We start from the raw sequence: 20,766 nt of genomic DNA, 5'->3' as shown, positions 1-20,766 counted from the left end.
TTTTGCTCGAATTTTAAAATTCACTTTTGGCTTTAATCCCGTCTTTCCTCTGTCCATGTACCCAGCCTCTTGCTTCTGATTGAGTTTGCTTAAACACCAGAATACTTGACTCATGAATGGCCATCTGGGGTGCTTTCAGCAAACTGCGTGGGAGGAAAATACGATTACACATTTGCAACTGCCAAGAGCAGTTTTGAGAGTACAACTCTTAGAATCTAGATCAGGAAATGACCTCATCTTAAACTCTGCCCCCCACCTTCTTGTATTGCAAATATAGGTACGGAGATGCTGAACATCCTGATTAATTTTTAGTGCTTGCCACTAGAAATAAATCAGTAAGCTTAGAAATCCAAGAACTCATTGGAGGAAAGATGCAGCAGACATTTAAACCTATGGGAAATGTCGTAAGAGACCTTATTCATGTAGTGGTTATTTTTAATAAAGGTTTCATAAGAGGGAAAATGAACTGTTTATACAACTGCTGTACATATTGACCGTTCGATAAATATGAGGAATTCCCAGAATAATCAGGAGATTGAAATTCTGTGTGATAATGTTCTTGTATACTGTAAAGAGGGACAGAAACTTCTGTCTGCATTGAATGTATTTATTTAACTCTTTCTGATAACTTGAAATAATCAGTTACTAAATGTTTCCATTTATATAGGCCATTTTTCTAATACAATAAATCCTTCGTTCATTTATTGGAGACTCAGGTAAGCTGCTTAGAGTCTGGAGAACATCAAAGAAGCCCCTTCTCTTTCTAAGCCTAGGTAGTCTGCCAGCAGGGTTAATAGCTAGCGTAAACATTTTGATTTCTTAACTTAAATGTCACCTCCTCAAAGAGCCCTTGTCTAAATAATGTACTTGCCTCGTTTCTCAAACAGGAAGTATCCCACACATGCTATTGTCATAACAACCAACTATAAATGACTTGTGTGGTTTGATTTTTGTGACCTCAAAAATACCATAAATATATATATATATGTGTGTGTGTATATACAAATATGGATATATGTATATGTGTATATGCAAATATGTATATATGTATGTGTATGTATGACTGAGATAAGCAATATCCATTTTTACTAAATTAGAATTATTAATATTTGACAACTTCATGCAGGCATGTAATGTAATTTGATCATTTCTGCCCCGTTGGCCTCTCTCATCACTCTCCCACAGCCACTGAACTATTTCTTACCGACAGGTTCTGCTCCTATTTTCGTGTCTTTGTTCAGTTTGTGTTTCACTGAGCTTAACTAGGGTGACTGGCATGAGCGTGGGTAGGGACTCTTTAACCGCCAGGGGAAGCGTAAGAGAGTCTACAGAAGTGAGGAAAATGGCTCTCTCGCCATCAGCAGCCATCGGCAGCCTCCAGCTCTCGTGAGGGATGGTCACGAGACTTTCCCCCATCCATGCCGGAATATTTGAGGAACCAAGTCTTGCGCAGGTCACCACAGCCACTATGAATGTGAGCGCAGCAGCCGTGACATGTCCAGAAGTCAGAGTGCCACAACACACTCTTTCCCCTCCTCCAGCTCTGCATTACGTGTGCTCCCTGGCGCACATTACATGTGCCTTCGGGGGCACCATGCCTATCTTTTATGGCCACTGGCCACAGTCTATCATGATGTCTGCCTCTCAACAGATATTCATTGTTTACTGAACTGAATGAGTAAAAATAGGTTGGGTGACCCAAGGTACACTTTGAGGATATATACATTCACACACACACACATGCACACACACACACACTTTTGTTACTTTTATTTTGGGGGACATAAGTTATAGCACAACTCATTTTAGGTGTTTTTTAATTTCACTCTGTTTCAATGAGTTATAGACTAAGAAACTTTTTGTTTCTAAAACCCCTGGACATTAGAAATGGTTTTCTTGGAAATTTATTAGTGATGTCTTACAAATGGTGTTCCATAGTCTAAGGAAACAGCAGGACAATAATATAATACAATAATATATACAGAAAGAAAAAAGAGAGAAAGCCCCAAGGCAAAAGGTAGATAAAGAGAAACAATTAAAATACGAGGTATACTAAGGCCAAGCATTCAAAACTAATAAGAAGCATAGCATAAATAATAAAAACCCAGAGACAGATATTGGAGTTCAACAGATACCTGAAGATCAGAAAAGCAAAGCAGCCAAGCCACTAGACAGCTCTTACCTCTTTGAAGTCTTCAGACTGATAAAAGGCAAGTTCCTGTCTCATCCTGCCTAATATTCCTCTCTAGTATTGGGATTAAAGGTGTGCACCACCACATCCCGGCCAGTATGGCAAACTAGTGTGGCTACTGGGATTAAAGGTGTGTGCAAACACTGCCTGGCATATATGGCTGACTAGTGTGATTGCACTTACCCTCAGGCAAGCTTTATTTATTAAAATACAAACAAACTATAACTACAAAGAAGTCTCCATGTCAGGATTTGGGGACTGGTTGGTGGCCCAAAAGAAAAAGCCTGGTGCAGTTGCTTTTGTTGGGGGATCCTCTCCCAGCAGTGGGATGGGAGCTAAAAATAGCCTCTTGCTTTTTTTTAGCAGAGAGCATCACAACATTTTCCTGACTTCTCTCTAACTGTGAAAAGCCCTTTTAAGAGCTTAGATTAGGTCAGGGCCACTCAGGCTAATCTCCCTCTTGATTAATTGAAGTCAACTGTCTGGTCATCTACATTACATCCTCAAAATATCTTCCCTTGTTCTGTGCAGTGTAAACTTGTCATGGGAGTGGTAGGCCTGGCCCGTATATTGTTCTTTTCCACAGAGGAAAACTTTGTACAGGATATTTAGAGATCTAAAAAGCAGCAATCTTAGGATTCCACCTGCCTCCTTTCCAGTGGGGTAAACACCCCTCTCATCTTTGGAAACTTATCATGCTGTTTTGGGGGTGTTTGCAGTGTCTTCGTTTGGAGTATATCTGTGTGATCATTTTCTTTTGTAACTTCATTGTGTTTAAAATACATTGTCGATCACTTAAAAAAACTTTGTCATGCAAATAACTGCTCGTGGTCTGATAACTGAAGTCGTAGCTCCTCAAGCCCACTAGATTTGGTGTGGTGCTTAGCAAAGTTCAACATTCAGTATCTTTAAAAACCAAGCACAGGTTCGGACTGCTGTCATTTGGCCTTCAGAATGTCTGAGTCCACATTCTGTTTCAAATAAATAAAAAATATAACCTGCCATTTCTACGAGTGCTTAGTGCCTCACCGTCCGTGATGTTTTGGTTTCTCAGGGGCTGAGCAGGACTAGACACCCTGATTCCTTTTTGTTAGTGGCAAGCTTCAGAGCAGCCTAGAAGTTTCCGTCTGCGCTCTCTTGCATACTTGATGTGTGACTTTATCAGGCTACCCGCTCTGCTCAGTTTCCTCACCACTCAAACCGGGACAATGCTAGGCCATCATCAGACTCAGCATGTCGTAAGCACCTTCCAAAGGAAGAACGCATCCTTCTTGAGGGTGCCAGGCATATAGGAAGACGTGTACGTGTTGGCGATCATCGTTACCAATTCCCTCCTAAAAGTAGAAGATTGAAGGGGATTCCAGTGTGGCTTCAATTAGGAATGAAGGGCGAATTTTGCCTTTGATCTTTTGTCTTAATAATTTTGGTTAGTTTTAGTGATTTATTGAACACGTGTGGAAAAGCTAAGAAATCAACCACCGAGCAAATCCAAGGCATCCCAAGATTGAAGGGTGGGTGGTTAATATGTGGCGTGTCCTCAGTCAGTGTTCCCGGTGTGGTCTGCACATTCCACTCGTGTTACTTCATGCTCTTAATCTCTCTGTAACCTAACATCTTCATCACATGCACAGAAACTCCATGTATGTCTGGTATGTAGCCCATCATGGAATCTAAAACCCCATTGGCATAGATGTGCAGAGTTTGAGAGTCTCGGTCCAAATGCTGGCATGGGCTGTCCTGAGTCCGGGGGCATCCGCCTCACAGGGCAGTGAGGGTGCAATGGGAGGAGGGTCACAGAATTTGACTCAGAAGTCAGTCAGTCTCTCATAGCCTCAGTTTGAAAGTGAAATTTATGCCCTGGCCCTGTATGGGCAGCCTGTATATGGTGATTCTGTTGATGTGATTCTTGTTCATGTTGGGTTTCATGGTCTAGGTTGATGAGGACGACTGACCAGGTCTCTTCCTCAAGAGAGCACCAGATCTCACTACAGGTGGTTGTGACCCACCATGTGGTTAATGGCAATTGAACTCAGAACCTTTGGAAGGGAAGGCAGTGCTCTTAACCACTGAGCTATCTCTCCAGCCCCCATAGCCTCAGTTTACTTGTGTGTAAAATGGGTGTCCTAAAGCCTACCCTTACTACCTTTTAGAATAACTGCAAACATCCTGAAATAATCCCATTGTCTTGTCACTGTGTAATCACAAACTGTATCTATCCCACTAAAATTTCAGCTTTCAGAGTATGGGCTTTGCCCTTTTAAAAAAGAAAAAGAACTCTGTAGTCTGATAAAAGTAGGTTGGTATCCACCCCATGTTTGTGGAGCTAAGATGTTGATCCCATAAGAAAGTGCATAGGAAACCATGACACAGACCAAAAGCATTGACGTAAAAGTAGCCAAATGTACTAGACCAAGTGGCCACAAGTGTGCCGATTATCAAAGAATATTAAAGTGGCTTAAAGAAATGAAAATGTGGCCTCTCAAATGTTACCAAGGATGACATAGTGTGGCTTTGATGCATCAGCAGGTCCCAAGCCAACTGTGCCCTGACGCACAAAAGGCATGACATGCCTTTCCGTTAGCTGCCTCAGCTTTGCCCTCCTGCTACACGTCACATCAGAAGACAGCAAAACTCAGCAGCCAGAGAAGGAAGGGATCGCTTCACCGTCTGGGAAGCTGTGCCGCGGCTGCCGAACTCCTTGGCTGGGGTGGCAGCAGCGTGATAGAAGCTCTTTAACGTGAGGAGTCGGGCGAGGTCTTGGGAAGTTAAGCGGCCGTCAGAGACAGCGGTGTAAGCCCAGCTTGTAAAGCGAAGAGGTTCATCCTGGACCACAGTGTCTGAGGTCATGGTCCAGGATCAACGGGTTTGTCTGGAGCCTTCACCCAGGCAGCACATCATGATAGGAGTGTGTGCTGAGCAGACTTCTCTCACTCCGTGGCTGGGTTGTAAAACCGAGGGAGAAGAGGGGACTGAGGGCTCAATATCTCCTTCAAGGGTGCATACTCCACAGTGGCCAGAAGACACCCCCTCCTCCACTACGCCTAACCTCTTAAACCTTCTACTCCCTCCCAGTAGAACCACAATCCGGGAACCAGGGGCTTTTGCAGGACATTCTGGATCCAAATTATAGCAAGCAAGCGAAGTCGCTGGTGACAGCGCACGACAGACGGAAGGTGGGGTAGGCGTGCCAGCTAGCGACAGGTCAGCTCAACTACCGTCATGCCATCTGGCGGTCCGTCAGACAGAAGGGGGGGCTTTGCTGGTAGAGGCAGGTGTGTATTCTGTAGCAGCACAGCACAGAGTCAAGCCTCAAGCCCATTGGTAGCGCCAAATGAAGAAGTGAAACCTTGTAAATAACGTGGCTGAGAATGCCCAGCAGAAGTCCGCTGTGGGCAGGGTCCGCTAGAAAATATTGTCGCCGAATAAAACCCAGGCCATCAGTTGCAGTAATGTGGTGAGCGATTCTGAATGCAGCTTCCCAGGGCAAGGCTCTGGGGCTTTATGTCTAGTTTGGTTTTACTTTATGTTAGGGAACATTTTGGGGTTTGATTTTGTTTATATTAAGGCAAGAAAAGGAGCATTGCTGTTAAAAGCTTTCGTGTGGTGATAAAAGTCTGTATTTGTGTTTGGAGTGTAGCAAGAATTGAAACCAGTAAATGAGCCACTTTAGAGTAAAATAATAATATCATTGACTATGTGTTTTGCGCCCAGTGTGCCAGGCACTGAGCTAGGGGCTTCCAAGGCATGGTGCCATTTGTGAATCACATAATCCCTGTGACCGAAAGCATTGCCCCTGTGCAGATCTGGAAACCAAGGCTTTGGAGATGCCATTGAGTTCAAATTGTGTCGCTCCTTCTTGCAGTATCCAAATCCCTGGTAAGGCCAGGGCTGCAGAGGGTTGAAGAGAAGGCTAGATGCTGTCAGTGTGGCAGGGCAGACGAGGGAGAGCTGTAGAAGAGGTAGAAGAGGGTGGTGAGGAAGGCGTGAAAGGGAATAGGCACTGAGAGAGGAAAGGAACTCCACGGGCTGTCTGGGTCCTTGGGAGTGACAGCGCGCCCATAACCTACTCCCACTGTGTCATCATGGCTGATGCCCTTCATGCGGGTATGGGGTGGGCAGTGTTCGCTGTCCTAGACAAGGTCTGGAGTCACGTAGGTGGCAAGTTGGGGGCAGTGTGTGTGCCAGGGGAAATGTGCGAGATTATGCTGGCTCAGTTAGCTGAAGTGGGAAGACCCACACTGATGGGACTCGCCATTCCCTGGGTCTGGATCCATGGCTGTATGAAAGTAGAATGTTAACAGCACCAGCATCACCTGTGTCCCACTGCTGTGGCTTCCCCTCCATGGTAAGCTATAACCTCTTAGCTGATGTCTCAGCACAGCAACAGGGAGGAGACTGGGGAGATTTTTGTTGCCTTGGGTTGTTCTTGTTGGTGCCCTGGTGGTTTGTTTTGATGCATCAAGTCTCTTTTGGTTGTCAGTTGGTTTGTTTGTTTTTAGTCAATGAGGGGAGGAATCTCCTTTTGTAACCCTGGCAGGACTAGAACTTCACAGGCAGCTTACACTAACATCAAACACACAATCCTCCTGTCTCATAACCCTGGCTCAGCCTCTAGAGTGCTAGGATTGAAAGAGACATGGCGTCCAGCCTTTGATGCCTCTCTGAGTCCTGTAGGGCATCCTACCAGACAGAACACCTCCCTCTTGGTTTGGTACCTACTACAGGCTATCTCAAAGATGAGATTATGAGATGGCCTCATCACACAGCTTCCTGGAGCTGGGAGGAATAAAATCTGCAAGGTTCTAACGTGAATGTGCCCTCGTTGTAGGGCTCCCCCCCCCCCCTCTCTCTCTCTCTCTCTCTCTCTCTCTCTCTCTCTCGGCTTTGTGGGGAAGATTGCTCTTTTGTTTTGCGGGAACCCAGATGGAGTCTGTCTCACAGTCATAAAACATGGAAACTTGTCTGAATTTTAGGAGAAGCAACAGCTTTTTCTGCTCATGGTCAGATCCGCAGCTCAAGTGACTGCCACCGTGTACACACAGCTGGTATTTCACTGAGATAGCAGAAGTCGTACCTGATATTTATTGTGCAATCGATTACAGTTCTGTGTGGTAGGAGCTTGTAGTGGTCCTGAGTAGTGGTCAGGGGGAGCTTTAGGAGTTGGTGGGAGCATGAATGAAAACCCACTTTAAGGATGAGCAGAGGCTCAGAATGTGTACTAACCCAAGCAAGAGAGGCAGCTTAGTGACTCAAAATCCTTGCCAGGGGGACTGGAAGGATGGCTCAGAGGTTAAGAGCATGCTGCCCTTCCAGAGGTCCTGAGTTCAACTCCCAGCAACCATATGGTGGCTGACAACCATCTATAGTGTGAGCTGATGCCATCTTCTGGCATGCAGGTGTACATGCAGACAGAATACTGTATGCATAATAAATAAACTTTAAAAAAAAGTTCTTATTGGTCTTTAGAGTAGAGTTGGATCATAAGCTAAGGTCTCTCTATTTTTTTTTATTTTGATTTCACTTTACATTCCAACCACAGTTCTCCCACCCCTCCCCTCATGCCTCCTCAACTCCCCCAGGCCACATCCTATCCACTCCTCTCAAAAGGCAGGGCTCCCATGGGGAGTCAACAAAACCTGGCACATTAAGACGAGGCAGGACCAAGTCCCTCCCCACTGCATTGAGGCTGAGCATGGCATCCCACCATAGGGAATGGGCTCCGATGAGCTAGTTCATGCACTAGGGATGGATCCTGGTCCCTGGGGCTCCTCAGATAGTCCAAGCTTCACCACTGTCTCCCACATGTAAAGGGCCCAGTTCAGTCTGTTGGAGGCTCCATGGCTATCAGTCTAGGGTTCCCACCAGCTTAGTTCAGCTGTCTCTGTAGAGTTCTTCTTCATGATCTTGACTTCCCTTGCTCATATATTCCCTCCTTCCTCTCTTCAACTGATGATCTTCCCTTTTAATTTCTGATCTCCTGTGCTAGGGGAGCCCATTCATTTCAGCCTGTGGAATCCGTACCGTTTGTTCTGCCGGCTTCCCTGAGTAACTTGGAGTTCCACTACAGAGTTAGTGTCTGTAGGAAGGTGGAGTGTTCGTTGTTTCTTTTTCTTTTTTCCCCTCCTGAACGTAAATCAAATCAACATTAACCAGGTCTGTGTCACCAGGTAACAAGCAGATTTTTTTTTAAGGTTCATGGTTGGATCTATTCCTATAAAAGTTTCCCTTCTGTCATTACACATAATGTTCTAACGGCCCAAATAACTGGCTTGCTCCAGGCTGTGTGTCGGGGCTGTGTCGGAGCCATTGTAGGAGACGGTGTGTGCTCCCCTGGCAATCTGTGCCAGAAGAATTCAGTTCTCAATGGACAGCCTGCAGGCTCTGCTTTCTGTTTGGTTAGAAACCTCCCTGGGATTAGCATCCCCAACTTGATGCTGCACAGCCCTGCACCTCTCAAGACTATCTGCGTCATATTGAAATTTCCGTAAGCTCTTGCTCACACAGTTGTCTCTGAAAGTAATCTGGTGCCGTCCACATTATGATGTGGGTGTCAATGTCTGTCCCAGTGACTGGCGATAAAACAGAAACTGATTATTTTTTCACAGGTACTTCCCTTGCCACAGTCCAGGTTTATTGTCACGTCGGTATACCTGGTTTCACGGTTCGTTTTCTAAAGTCATTTTCCCTTTAGAATTATCTAATCATAAGTGTCCAACAGCTTCTTAACTCTACACATGAACTCAGAGTTTTCAAAGGAAAGAAATATGCTTATTACATGATCCTGACTGGTTGCTTTTCAAAACTAGGAGAAAATAAAACTTCAGTTTTGAACAACAGAGGACTTGCAAGGTGGCAGGAAGTTTTCAGAGGCCAGTGTGCTGTGACAGTACCGTCCTTTTTTCTGTCCTTTAACTCTTAAGAGTTTGGATTAAGTTTCAACTTGAGATGTACCGTGTTTACAGACAGGCTTTTCCAAGTGAAATCCCTGTTGCTGCCGAATTCCCAGTTACTGAAACATGACGTTCTAGAAGCGACAGTGTCCGGCAAGGAAACAGGGAAAGCGGGGCCCGGCTCTCATGCCCTCTCTGGTTACACTCAGTGAATTTTCCACAGGCGCTAAAGCTGACATCAGTGAGCATAACCTGTGAGCATCCGGGTTCCCCATCTCCCGAGTCATGGTACATGTTGTTTTGCCCCTGTTTGTATGATATGACAATTCTCCTTCCTGGTAGAAGAAGTCACTTCAGTATTTACTGTCGAAAGGCCATTTTGTCCATGGAAATAATTTTTATTGTTCTGAGTCACTCTGCTGTGGAAATTTAGCCTGAGTTCCAGGACAAAGATGAGATGATGTGTTTACTTTGCTTTCTACCCTGTTCAGTGGTTTTGAACGCATGAATGTCAGCATTGTCAAAGTATTTCCATGTTTTTATTCATTTAGAAGCAATGTCTGTAGCGACGTCTCTTCACTGACAGCCTGTGCTGTGTACTCTGCCCAGTGTGATGTGAGCTCTGGCTTCTCATTTAGCCCTGTCCATGTCTTCTTAATGGATGCTTGCCATTCTAAAGGTCGAAGAAACCTTCGGAAATATTGAAATAGCTTTTGCCAAGCTACTGGAGGATATGAATTTAGTTGTAAGCCTCTTAGGACACACACCTGTATCCCAGTATTCAGAGACAGAAGTGTGAGGGTCATGAGTTCAAGGCCAACCTGAATTACCTAGTGAAAGCTGTCTCAGAATAATTTTAAAAATTAAAAATAGAGTAAACCTCCATAGTAATGTTTACTGATGCAGCCTAGAGCAACTCCATAACAGATAAACCCTAGACCCAGCAAGTCCCTGGCCTTCTTTTTCCAATAGTCTTTGAATGGACAACCACTATTGTATTTGTTAATAATCTCTAGGGAATTAAGATTTTAAAACACATAAGTATAAATTTTAGCAACAGGACAGTTTATATTTACTGAGAAGCTTTGGCTAAATGGTATTTTAGATAATATTTCAAAGCAGACAGTGGCTGTTTTTCCTCTGAACTGAAATATCAAGTTACTGGTCACCACTGTTCTTTCCATTACTGCTCTCAGTGCGCATGATTTTGACCATCTAACTTAGGCTTAAAATTAATTTCTTGCAAGGACAAGAGAACTGGGTAGGCCTCCTGCCTTCTTGGCTTATCAGCCCCTAACAGTGCCCTAACTAGCTACCCTTCTTAGACAAGAAGAGACTATAGTATTACTCAACCTTACACTAGAAGGAAACTGAACAGAATTGTTTTGTTTTTGAGACACTGTATCCCTCTATAAAGCAGGCTGGCCTTGAACTCACTGCAGCCTTCCTGAGTTGGCCTCTGACATGCTAGGGCCACAGGCATAGGCCACCACCTGCAACTCTTTAAACAAGTGCTTTCTAGCAAATAATTTCTCCTCTTAGAAATGATCATGTCTGGTCCTGCTCTCGACCATATATCTATACAATATACACTTCTTATGTCCACAAGATGGAGTGTGTGTGTGTGTGTGTGTGTGTGTGTGTGTGGCGCACGCCCGCCTGGGTATGTGATTGGGAGCTGGGTTGTGGAGAGTTGGCTTTCACATCAGGAAGTGGTCAGTATTAACGTGAATTATTTTCTTTTCAACAGGTTGTCCTGATGAAAGAGGCGCTGGAGAAACTTCAGCTCAACATCGTGGAGATGAAAGACGAGAACGCAACCTTAGATGGTGGTGATGTCTTATTCACAGGTATACGCACATTGGTTTTCTATCCTAACACCTGACTCCCACTTGCTTGTTTCATTAACACGTTTCTTTAGTCATCAAATTAATGAATGATAAACACGAGGATCTAAAGAAGTCCAGAAAGTCACAGTGAAGATGAAATAATGGTTTCATTTTGGAGATATAATCACTGTAATGTATAGATACATCTCATGCTTCCTTGCAATGCAGGTCCTTTGTACCAGAACATTCATGTGCATAACTGGTGATTCTTTATAGGGATATTGTTGATACGTATCGTGTTTTCTATAATTGAGTTTATATGTTGCATAGTATTTCCATTGTGTCATTCTAGACCGGGTTTGTACTTCAAAATCCTTAATTCAAAATTAACATCATTTACAAGTAATTTCTTTCCAGATGGCAAGATGACTTCAAATGGATTTCTATGCAAATTGATTTGGCCGTGTGCCAGCATAACTCAGTGAAATATAAATGTTAGTATTATTATTGATCTAACCACTCAGGGTGAGAACCTGAGCTCTCCTCCCCAGAACCCACAGAAAGTCAGAACCAGTATCCCACCTCTGTGGTTCCAGTGTGTCTACAGTGAGATAAGAAATAGAGATGGAAGAATCCCCAGAAGCCTGGGTGCTGGTGGGCCTGGCTTGCACAATGGTGAACAAAGGATCCCACTTTATGCAGGGGAGTTAGTTCAAAGCCCAGCAGCACCCAAGGTTATCCTCTGATCTCCACACTTGCACCCCATTGTCGTCCCACTGACCCTCCTTCCATCTCTTCTTTAATAAAACATAAAATGTACCATTTTTTCTGTTTTTAAATGTAAAATTCCTGAAGCATCGGTTACATTCCCAATATATGCACGTTTGCGCCTCGATAAGGCAGAGCACAGTAACTAACAGATCCTGTAGCGCTGTCTGTGTGCTCTCTGCCCCGTCTTCCCATGAGTCAACACTTCATTAATAATTTATCAGGAAATGGACAGAAGGAGAGCTACTTTCCAACCCCACTTCCTGCTGGGAAATCTGTCGCTCACGAAAGCAGCTACTGGCAAAAAGTTGTTTCCAACTCATTCCCTTGAATAGATAACATCAATTTTCCCCTTTATTTATTTATTTTGTGAAATATAGATTTCATATAACTGAGTTATGAATGTGTGTACTGTTTAAAGACCAATAATAAAATTAAAATAAGTGCTTGCATGCCCACCCTTGGCTTATAAACCAGAATCCTGCCAGGATCCAGAAACCCCGTGTGGTCCCCTCATTCCGCCCCAGGAAGCCATTCTCTTTACTGTCTGAAGATCATTTCCTGATCTTTCTTTGCAGTTTGTCTCAGTATATGTATTTCTAAGTTATATTGTACTTAATATTGCTCTTCTTGTAAGTTCCTATTGCTGCAGGTCCATGATATGAATTCTTGTGTGATTTTTCTACTTTTGACGGAAGTTGGGAGACCCATATGTAGGGTTTTCTATGTGGAGCAGTCTTCTGTGGAAAGGGATGTGCCACCAAATGCTCATTTTACTAGTGGTGTGCAGTGTGGCTGCCGTCTTCTGGGCTCGGGGATAAGGGTTGCTCTGTAAGGCCAACACTTGGATTCTGGGTAATCAGGTGAATGCTCTCCCGCTTCAGTATGGTGATTTGAGGATTTTCCTTTTCCACCTAAACCTCTGATACTTGAGCAGCCGTGCATATCAGGGATAAAGTCAACCCATCGTTCTTCACTTCCTCGTACGGTGTTGGATTTAGTTTGCTAATATACGTAAAGCTTTTGTTTCCATGACCTATACTCTTTCTGTCCTGTTTTTCTCATCTGGTTTTGGTAGAACTGTTATATTACCCCCAAAATATTGTATTGGGGGTGCTTCATATGCTGCTGTTCTCTGGAATCAATACGACTTATATTGCATAGCCCTTTGCCTTGATAGGCAAATACATAAGCAGCTTCCTGTATTGGAGGGGAGACTTTAGCCGGATCTGCTTATGTTAATGATTATATGACTATTTAGGCTTTCCGGGGCCCATACTGGTGACTCCCATTTTCTGATCCTATCTTCTTTGCCTTTATGTCTTCAAGGTTCCCAGCCATCACAACTGCACTTCCTTCCCCTTCGCTGTGCTTGTGCCTGCCTCCCTATCCCCACCTCCAGAACTTTGTTGATTTTACTCTTCTTTTCAGAGGATAAATATTGGCTTTTGTGACCCCTTTCTCTTGTGTTTCTATTATCTCTTTGCTTCTTTCTTTTAAATGCCTATATATATATATATATATATATGAGTATATATATGAGTATATATATATATATATATATGAGTTCGCATTTTATCTAACTGATTTTGAAGTGTACACTTCTCTACTGTGTGGGTTTCCCTTCAAATACTACTTGAATTGAATCCTTTGTCCTTCTCTGTTTTCTGGTTTTTGTTTTTTTGTTTAAGACAATGTCTCATGTAGTCCAAGCTAGCTTCAGCTTCACTGTATAGTTGATGATGATCTTGAATTCCCGGTCCTTCTCCTCCACTAGAATTACAGACTTGCTCTACCACATCCAGTGAGAATCTCTACTTAATATGAGTATTTCTAATGCCATTGGGTTCTAAATGTTTTCTAAATTTCTGTTACAATTTAATTGTTGATACATTATTCGATCATAACGAATTTATTTTTAATGTGGCAATTCTTAAAAGTTTGGAGACTACCAGATCTACAGTAGCCGTAGAATGGAAAGCATTTAGCTTATATCTCCTTTGTGGATTATATTCCAAATAGATCGGTTTTTTTCTTCTTAGAATTCTCAATGTAAATGCAGATCTCTAATTTAAAAAGTGGATCTGTGCCCAGGCATCAGTGGAGACTCAACCCACTGTGGGAGCTTAGTGGGAAAACATAATGGAGGAATTAGGCCATTGCCACCGAACCCCCTCATTCTCATCCCACCTCACAGAAACATCTGTGTGAAGCAATGAGCATGTGGACCCCTCTGGAAAAAGAGAAAATGTAACTGTCTTTTAGAGACATCAGTTTATTGATAATACAAAGAGTAAAGGAGCCATGTAAGTGCTAAATGCTGTTAGGGAGCCATCAACCAAACCTGGATCATAGGATTGTTGACCTGAGGAAACTTCCTTTAAGCGAATGCAGTAGGAAAGAAAAGAAAATTTGGTTATGTACTTATTTAATTACTTTTTACATTTTGTGGGGTTTTTAGATTTTTCATACAATACATTTTGATCATATCCTTTCCCTCCCCCAAAACCTCCCAGAATTATTTAATTGTCACTATTTAATGTGTTTATTTTTATTATTTTTTATTATTATGGGTGTGGTTTTTTTTTTTTTTTTTGCATGCATGTCAGTATACCACATGCAGGCCTGGTGACTACGGAGACCGTTAGAGGACATTGGCTTCCCTAGAACCATTTTGTTGATACTTCTTGAGCACAGCATCCCTGTCAAGTCTAGAAAACACTATCTCCCAACAGGCATCCTCTTCCTCAGTCTTCCAACCCATCTTCTGAGATATTCCTTGAGCCATAGGTATCGGGTTGTGTTGTATATTTATAGTCATCTTAAGAGGCAGTGAAGGAGCAGTGAGTCCCCTTGTATATCTGGACAGCAACCACCAGACATCACCAGACATTTTTTGTCTTCCCGAGTTGAACTCCATCCCCATTCAGCAACCATTACCCATTTTTACCCCTTCCCCCAACTCCTAAAAGCTTCCGTGCTGAGTTTGAAAGGTTTATTTAAGGTCAGTCATTTAGTCGGTTTTTGGAAGGAGAACAGTTGTCTCTTTGGTGGAACTCTCCCAGTAGAGAAGAGAACTCTGGGATGTCTGGAGGTCATTATTATAGGTGGAGAAACGGGGTACACCTCCGTGTCACCAACTCATTATGTTCCATCACATCTCTTACAGGCAGAGAATTTTTTGTGGGCCTTTCTAAAAGGACAAACCAGCGAGGCGCTGAAATCTTGGCTGATACTTTTAAGGTAGGTGAAGGATCGTTTATGCCTGTCTCAGAGTAATTGCTTAATGAAATATTCATGGCCCCATTGAGTCAATATGTCATGAGTAATTGTGTTTATATTTCACCCGCTTTAAAAAATTATTCTTAGTATTTGTACATTTGCTAGACGTTTTAAAGTCTATTAAATTCAAATTTCTCAATAATTAGGATCCATTGAGCTCTCTCAGGAACAAGAGAGTTAGTGTGTTCACCTCCTGGCTTTTCCTAAGGTGGAATCATCCAGACACTAGCGCATGTCCCCGACAAAATCACTTTTAGAAAATAAAACCTGGAGATGCAGATATGGCTAATAAGAAATGTGATTTTCAGATTATAATGTGTGATCTCCTCTACTGGGTGATTGCTGTGTACTGGGGACTGTGCACAGCATTTCCTGAGCTTTCCTTCAGGGTCATTTACTGCTGGTGGGTTCACCAGCATGCTTCGAAAACGGTACAAATGCACGCATGCGCGCGCGCGCACATGCGCGCGCACACACACACGCGCGCACACACACACACATACACATACACATACACACGCACCTCTCCCTGTCCCAGAATCTCCTATCCCTATAAGAATGTGAGGCTCTGGCTGACCCCACAGTGACCACAAGGGACTCAAACAACCCTCCCAGAGTCACCTGCCCCACAGGCCAAGGAACTAGCAAAGTTGGTGGCAGGGTTAAACTCTGGAAGGAAACTGCTTTCTTCTTACAAGCAGTAATACCAATACCTGTGAGTCAACTCCCCTGCCTCCCCACCCTCACCCCTGGGGCAGGCCACCTTCAGAAGAGCAAGCGAGGTTCTGACAGTTGATAATCAGTCTTGGCAATTACTCCACAGTAACAGCCCACTCGTCTTTCTGTCTGCCTGTCCGCATAGGACTACGCCGTCTCCACAGTCCCTGTGGCCGATTCTTTGCATCTGAAGAGCTTCTGCAGCATGGCTGGACCCAACCTGATTGCGATAGGGTCCAGTGAATCTGCGCAGAAGGCCCTCAAGGTAAGCACAAAGCTGTGCCTCTAGGTGCAGCAGGCTGTGCCTGGCCGCAGGCTAGACACCGGGCAAGGGTGGCGAGGACTGAACAGACTGGCACCTGAGACACCCGTGGTGTGCACTGTCCGCTCTGGTATTCATAGGAGCTAAGAACCCCTGAGTGTAGAAGGGGCTCTTGAGAGGTAGATCAGTCATTCTTTATCAGGCTTCCTTACATGGCCAGGTTTCTGGACGATACGCACCAGATTTATCATTTCACTGGCGAGGGACCTTTACCGTGTTCTCTTTCCCCCAAGGAGGGGAGCTGCTACATCCGGGGCTCATGACAATATGCTTATTCTTTGTTGTGCCTATGCTGCAGCATCGTGACCGTCAAGAAAGCTGTGACTGAGAAGAACCTAGAGAGCTTGCCGCCTTCTCTTTTATTTAGAATGATAAACTTGGCACGGGAAATGCCCTCCTTTCCTGGGTGAAGCTCGAAAAGCGCAGGAAGACTGTGGCGGTCTGAGGTCCCAGAGCTCGGTCTGGAGTACAAGTCCCGGATGACGAGGGCACGGATGACACCGTTGCCATGTTGTCCCTTTGATAACACGTCTCTAGACTGCAGTTCCAGCGCTGGGAGATAATCCGCAGGCTCTGGAAGGGCAGAGATCAGGCCTTACTCTCCTTTGAGTTCCCTCCTGCCTGGCCCTTTACGGAGCCGGAATATATATATTCCTGGTTGGGGGTACGGTGGCATTGTCTCCTCTGCGCGGATAAGTCAAATGGAGTGCTTTGCCGAGGTCACAAGACTGGCACTTAGTGGTCTGGAACAGGGGCCCCTTCTTCTGAGGTGGCCCTTCATGTCAACATGCATGATTCATGTATGAACCAAAAGCCATAGATTCCTCAAGCAAAGGGAGCGAGGGCGACCTGTGTGCCCCCATATATGCCATGTATTGCTTTGCTCTTCCGTGTCTTTCCTCCTCTTCCTCAGCGAACCCAGGCGCAGCATAACGAGGAAGCAATGATTGCCTTGATCAGTTTCCCCTCTGTGGAATCTGCAGCTCGCCAGCCTTTTCCCCTTTTCCCCCTAGCTGTATATATGACAACATTCAGGTCCAGGGCTTTTAACAGCTGTCGCTGAATTGTCTGCTGGACTCGATTTCTGTCAGAATGGCTCCCTCTGCTCTCCTGTAGAGTCTGCCTTTTGTTTAGCTTCACCTGAAGAACTAAGTCGGCTTTCTGTGTATAGGAAAGATAGCATCTCCAAAGAAAGCATTTGATGAATGGTACCATCCAGGGGACCAGGGAAGATGGTATTTCTCCTTGGGGAGTAACTATGGTATCTGTCTATGAGAGCCGAGTTGGTCTGCATGTGTTTAGAATCGATTTTAAGGGAAAGGGAACTCAAACTGGCTTGAACCCTGCCTTTGTGTAAGTGAGCACAAATAACCCCTTCTAGATAAAGTAAACTAGGTCCCCTATTCCAGCATCATGACGATCACTGCCTCAGCGGGTGTCGACTGTCTGGAGAAACCGACACCGCAAAGTGGAAGGTAATATGATATAGTATGAAATTCTAATTGACTCAGAGGTCAGAGTGAAGCAGAGGGCTCCCTAATAGCTGATCAGAGAAGGCCCTCTGGGGGAAAACGGGACTAGAAGTAGGTCAAAGACAACGGGGAGCATTTGTCAGGGTGGGATTCAGTGAGCAAGGGCTCTAGGTGGGGACACAGGAGAATCTGAAACTGAGCAAAGTGTGATCAGGAGATGTGAGCTGCTTGCAGCCTCTGGCTGGAGCAGATGGAATCTACAGATGTCGTATTTAAAGATGAGGAAGAGAGAGTTGTCATGTGAAGAGTCTGGGTACCTGTACCTCTCTGAGTAGAACAATCATTCCTTCAGAGATGCTGGACCCACACTCCCCTCTCCAAACATGATACTCGTTGATATTGCAGAAGAAAAGGAACACTGAGAAGCCAGCAAAATCAAACAACCAAAAAGTGGGCTCACACCCCAATTTCCATTGTATGTCTTGATGTGTGTTCCATTTTCCTTCACCCTTCTCTTGCCATAGACAAGTTCTGTAAGATGGCATCTCTTAGAACATTCTAGGGAGACCTCATAGGCCTTCCTGCCGAACTCCTCTGAGAATGAACAATGGTGGCCATTCTTCACCTGAAACCTCCCGTGTCAGAAGCTATAAATAGCCCCCGCGAGCTCCAAGGGCACTCTGTGGAGATCATTTTTTTCCATCAGCAAATGTACGGCCTCAACCACGGGCCCGTGGAGTAGGCGAATGTCTGCCTGTCGTGTGCCTAACATCAAAAAAAATCCCCTTTTACTTTGTAGTGAGAGCATGACAAACTCAGCTGGAAAATAATGAGATTTTCCCTCAGGGAATGGTCTCGGGTCAGAAGCAGGTGGTCGGTGACATCACAGAGAGGTGACCTGAGATGCTCAGTTAGCTGAGAACAGCTTGGTTCCTGTGTAAGGCTGCCAACAAACCTGAGAAAGGGCAAGCCCTCCTGCTGACAAGGGATGTGCAGGAAGAACGACAGAAACCCGTGTCAGCTACAAAAACAGAAGCATTGCCGGGGTGATGGTCCCCACATCTTAGGTGAAATACTGAGGTTGGATGAAATAAATATTTTGAGTTGTATCTTAGGTCTCGGGGATGTAATTTCCTGGGTCTTGAATCTCCTTCCCTTGATGCCCCACTGTGTTCATCAGCCTGCAGGTGCCATGAACAAATGCCTCATATAAATCAGCTCAAAAGGACTAGCAAGGGTTCAGCGGCTTCTGTCCACGGTCACTGGACCTATGCCAAGCCAGTACCATGAAGAGGAGCACACAGTGCAACACAGCCACTCACCTCAGGGCAGTAGGGCACTGGGGGGCTGAGGACCCACGATCTCCCACAAAAGCACTGTCTTAAAGTGATACAGGATACTCCCACTGGGCCCCACACCCTAAAAGTTCCACCCCTTCCCTGTGGTGCCACAGGCTGGCAGTCAAGTCTCTGACACATGAGCCTTTGGGGGACACCCAGAATCAAAGCACAGCTCCTGACCTACTCCATGGCCAACTTTTTTTACTTTATTTTTATTGGGTTTATTGAGCTCTACATTTTTCTCTGCTCCCCTCTCTTTCTCTCCCCTCCCCCACAACCCTTTCCCATGGTCTTCATGCTCCCAATTTACTCAGGAGATCTTGTCTTTTTCTACTTCCCATGTAGATTAGATCCATGTATGTCTCTCTTAGTGTCCTCATTGTTGTCTAGGTTCTCTGGGATTGTGAATTGTAGACTGGTTTTCTTTGCTTTATGTTTAAAAACCACTTATGAGTGAGTACATATGATAATTGTCTCTCTGGGTCTAGGTTACCTCACTCAATATGATGTTTTCTAGCTCCATCCATTTGCCTGCAAATTTTAAGATGTCATTATTCTTTTCTGCTGTGTAGTACTCCATTGTGTAAATGTACCACATTTTCCTTTTCCATTTTTCTGTCAAGGGACATTTAGGTTGTTTCCAGGTTCTGGTTATGACAAACAATGCTGCTATGAGCATAACTGAGCACATGTCATCTCTCTCTCTCTGCCTCTCTGTTCTTATCCATCTCAAAGAGGGAGCGTCTGTCTCTCCCTTCTCTTCTCTCTCTCTCCCTCCTTCCCTTGCTCCCTCTCCAAGATGGAGAGATAGATAAGAGAGAGAGACTAAGGCTGCAAGCAGGAAGGAAGACCTGCCTGCCTCAGGGGACAGGGAGGGAATGGGTGTGGCTTGGCTCTTAAAGAGACAGAACAATCATTACACCTACAACCTCTCCAGCATAAGTTGTCATCAGTGTTTTTAATCTTGGCCATTTTTACAGGTGTAAGATGGAATCTCAGAGCTGTTTTGATTTGCATTTCTCTGATGACTAAGGATGTTGAATATTTCCTTAAGTGTCTTTCAGCCATTTTAGATTCCTCTGTTCAGAGTTCTCTGTTTAGGTCTCTACTCCATTTTTTATTGAATTATTTGTTCTTTTGATGACCAATTTCTTGAGTTCTTTGTATATTTTGGAGATCAGACCTCTGTCTGATGTGGGGTTAGTGAAGATCTTTTCCCATTCTGTTGGCTACCACTTTGTTTTGTTGACCATGCCCTTTGCTTTACAGAAGCTTTTCAGTTTCAGGAAGTCCCATTTATTAATTATTTCTTTCAGTGTCTGTGCTACTGGGGTTATATTTAGGAAGTGGTCTCCTGTGCCAGTGAGTTCAAGTGTACTTCCCACTTTCTCTTCTATGAGGTTCAGTGTGGCTGGCTTTATGTTGAGGTCTTTGATCCATTTGGACTTGAGTTTTATGCATGCTGATAGATATGAATCTATTTTCATTCTTTTACATGTTGATATCCAGTTATGCCAGCACCATTTATTAAATATACTTTCTCTTTTATTTGATATTTTTTGCTTCTTTGTCAAAAATCAGGTGTTCAAAAGTGTGTGGATTAATATCCGGGTCTTCTATTCGATTCCATTGGTCCTCCTGTCTGTTCTTATGCTGATACCAGGTTGTCTTCAGTACTGTAGCTCTATAGTAGAGCTTGATCAGTGGCCATTCTTTTTCTACTGGAAAACCTTTTCTATCTTTTTCACCAGAAATTGGTTCTGCCAATCTTCCTAGCCTCTCCTTTCTCCAATTATTTACTACTATGTACGTATGTATGTATGTATGCATGCATGCATGCATGCATGTACATACTTGCTTTTTCCAGTATCCAGAATTTGACTAGTTTCAGAGAAGGTGTGAATTTGGCTCCAAGTACCATTTTCCTCACCAACCTTGTTGTCTCCATTATTGTC

At 44.2% G+C, this 20,766-nt stretch overlaps 1 protein-coding gene across 1 annotated transcript in view; it reads left to right on the top strand.

The window, feature by feature from the left end:
* Ddah1 (dimethylarginine dimethylaminohydrolase 1) overlaps positions 1-20,766 on the top strand; it is a 132,710-nt gene that overhangs the window by 85,445 nt on the left and 26,499 nt on the right. Inside the window, exons 2-4 of the mRNA XM_048453667.3 lie at positions 10,832-10,931; positions 14,848-14,921; positions 15,823-15,942. Of these exons, the coding sequence (XP_048309624.2) occupies positions 10,832-10,931; positions 14,848-14,921; positions 15,823-15,942 (294 nt within the window). The remainder of the gene's footprint in view (positions 1-10,831; positions 10,932-14,847; positions 14,922-15,822; positions 15,943-20,766) is intronic.

The sequence above is a fragment of the Myodes glareolus genome, chromosome 17, assembly GCF_982192425.1.
Source record: "Myodes glareolus chromosome 17, mMyoGla1.1, whole genome shotgun sequence".
NCBI classification, from domain to species: domain Eukaryota; kingdom Metazoa; phylum Chordata; class Mammalia; order Rodentia; family Cricetidae; genus Myodes; species Myodes glareolus.
Note: the sequence above shows the minus strand (reverse complement) of the source record. Positions and strands in the feature narration are given on the sequence as shown.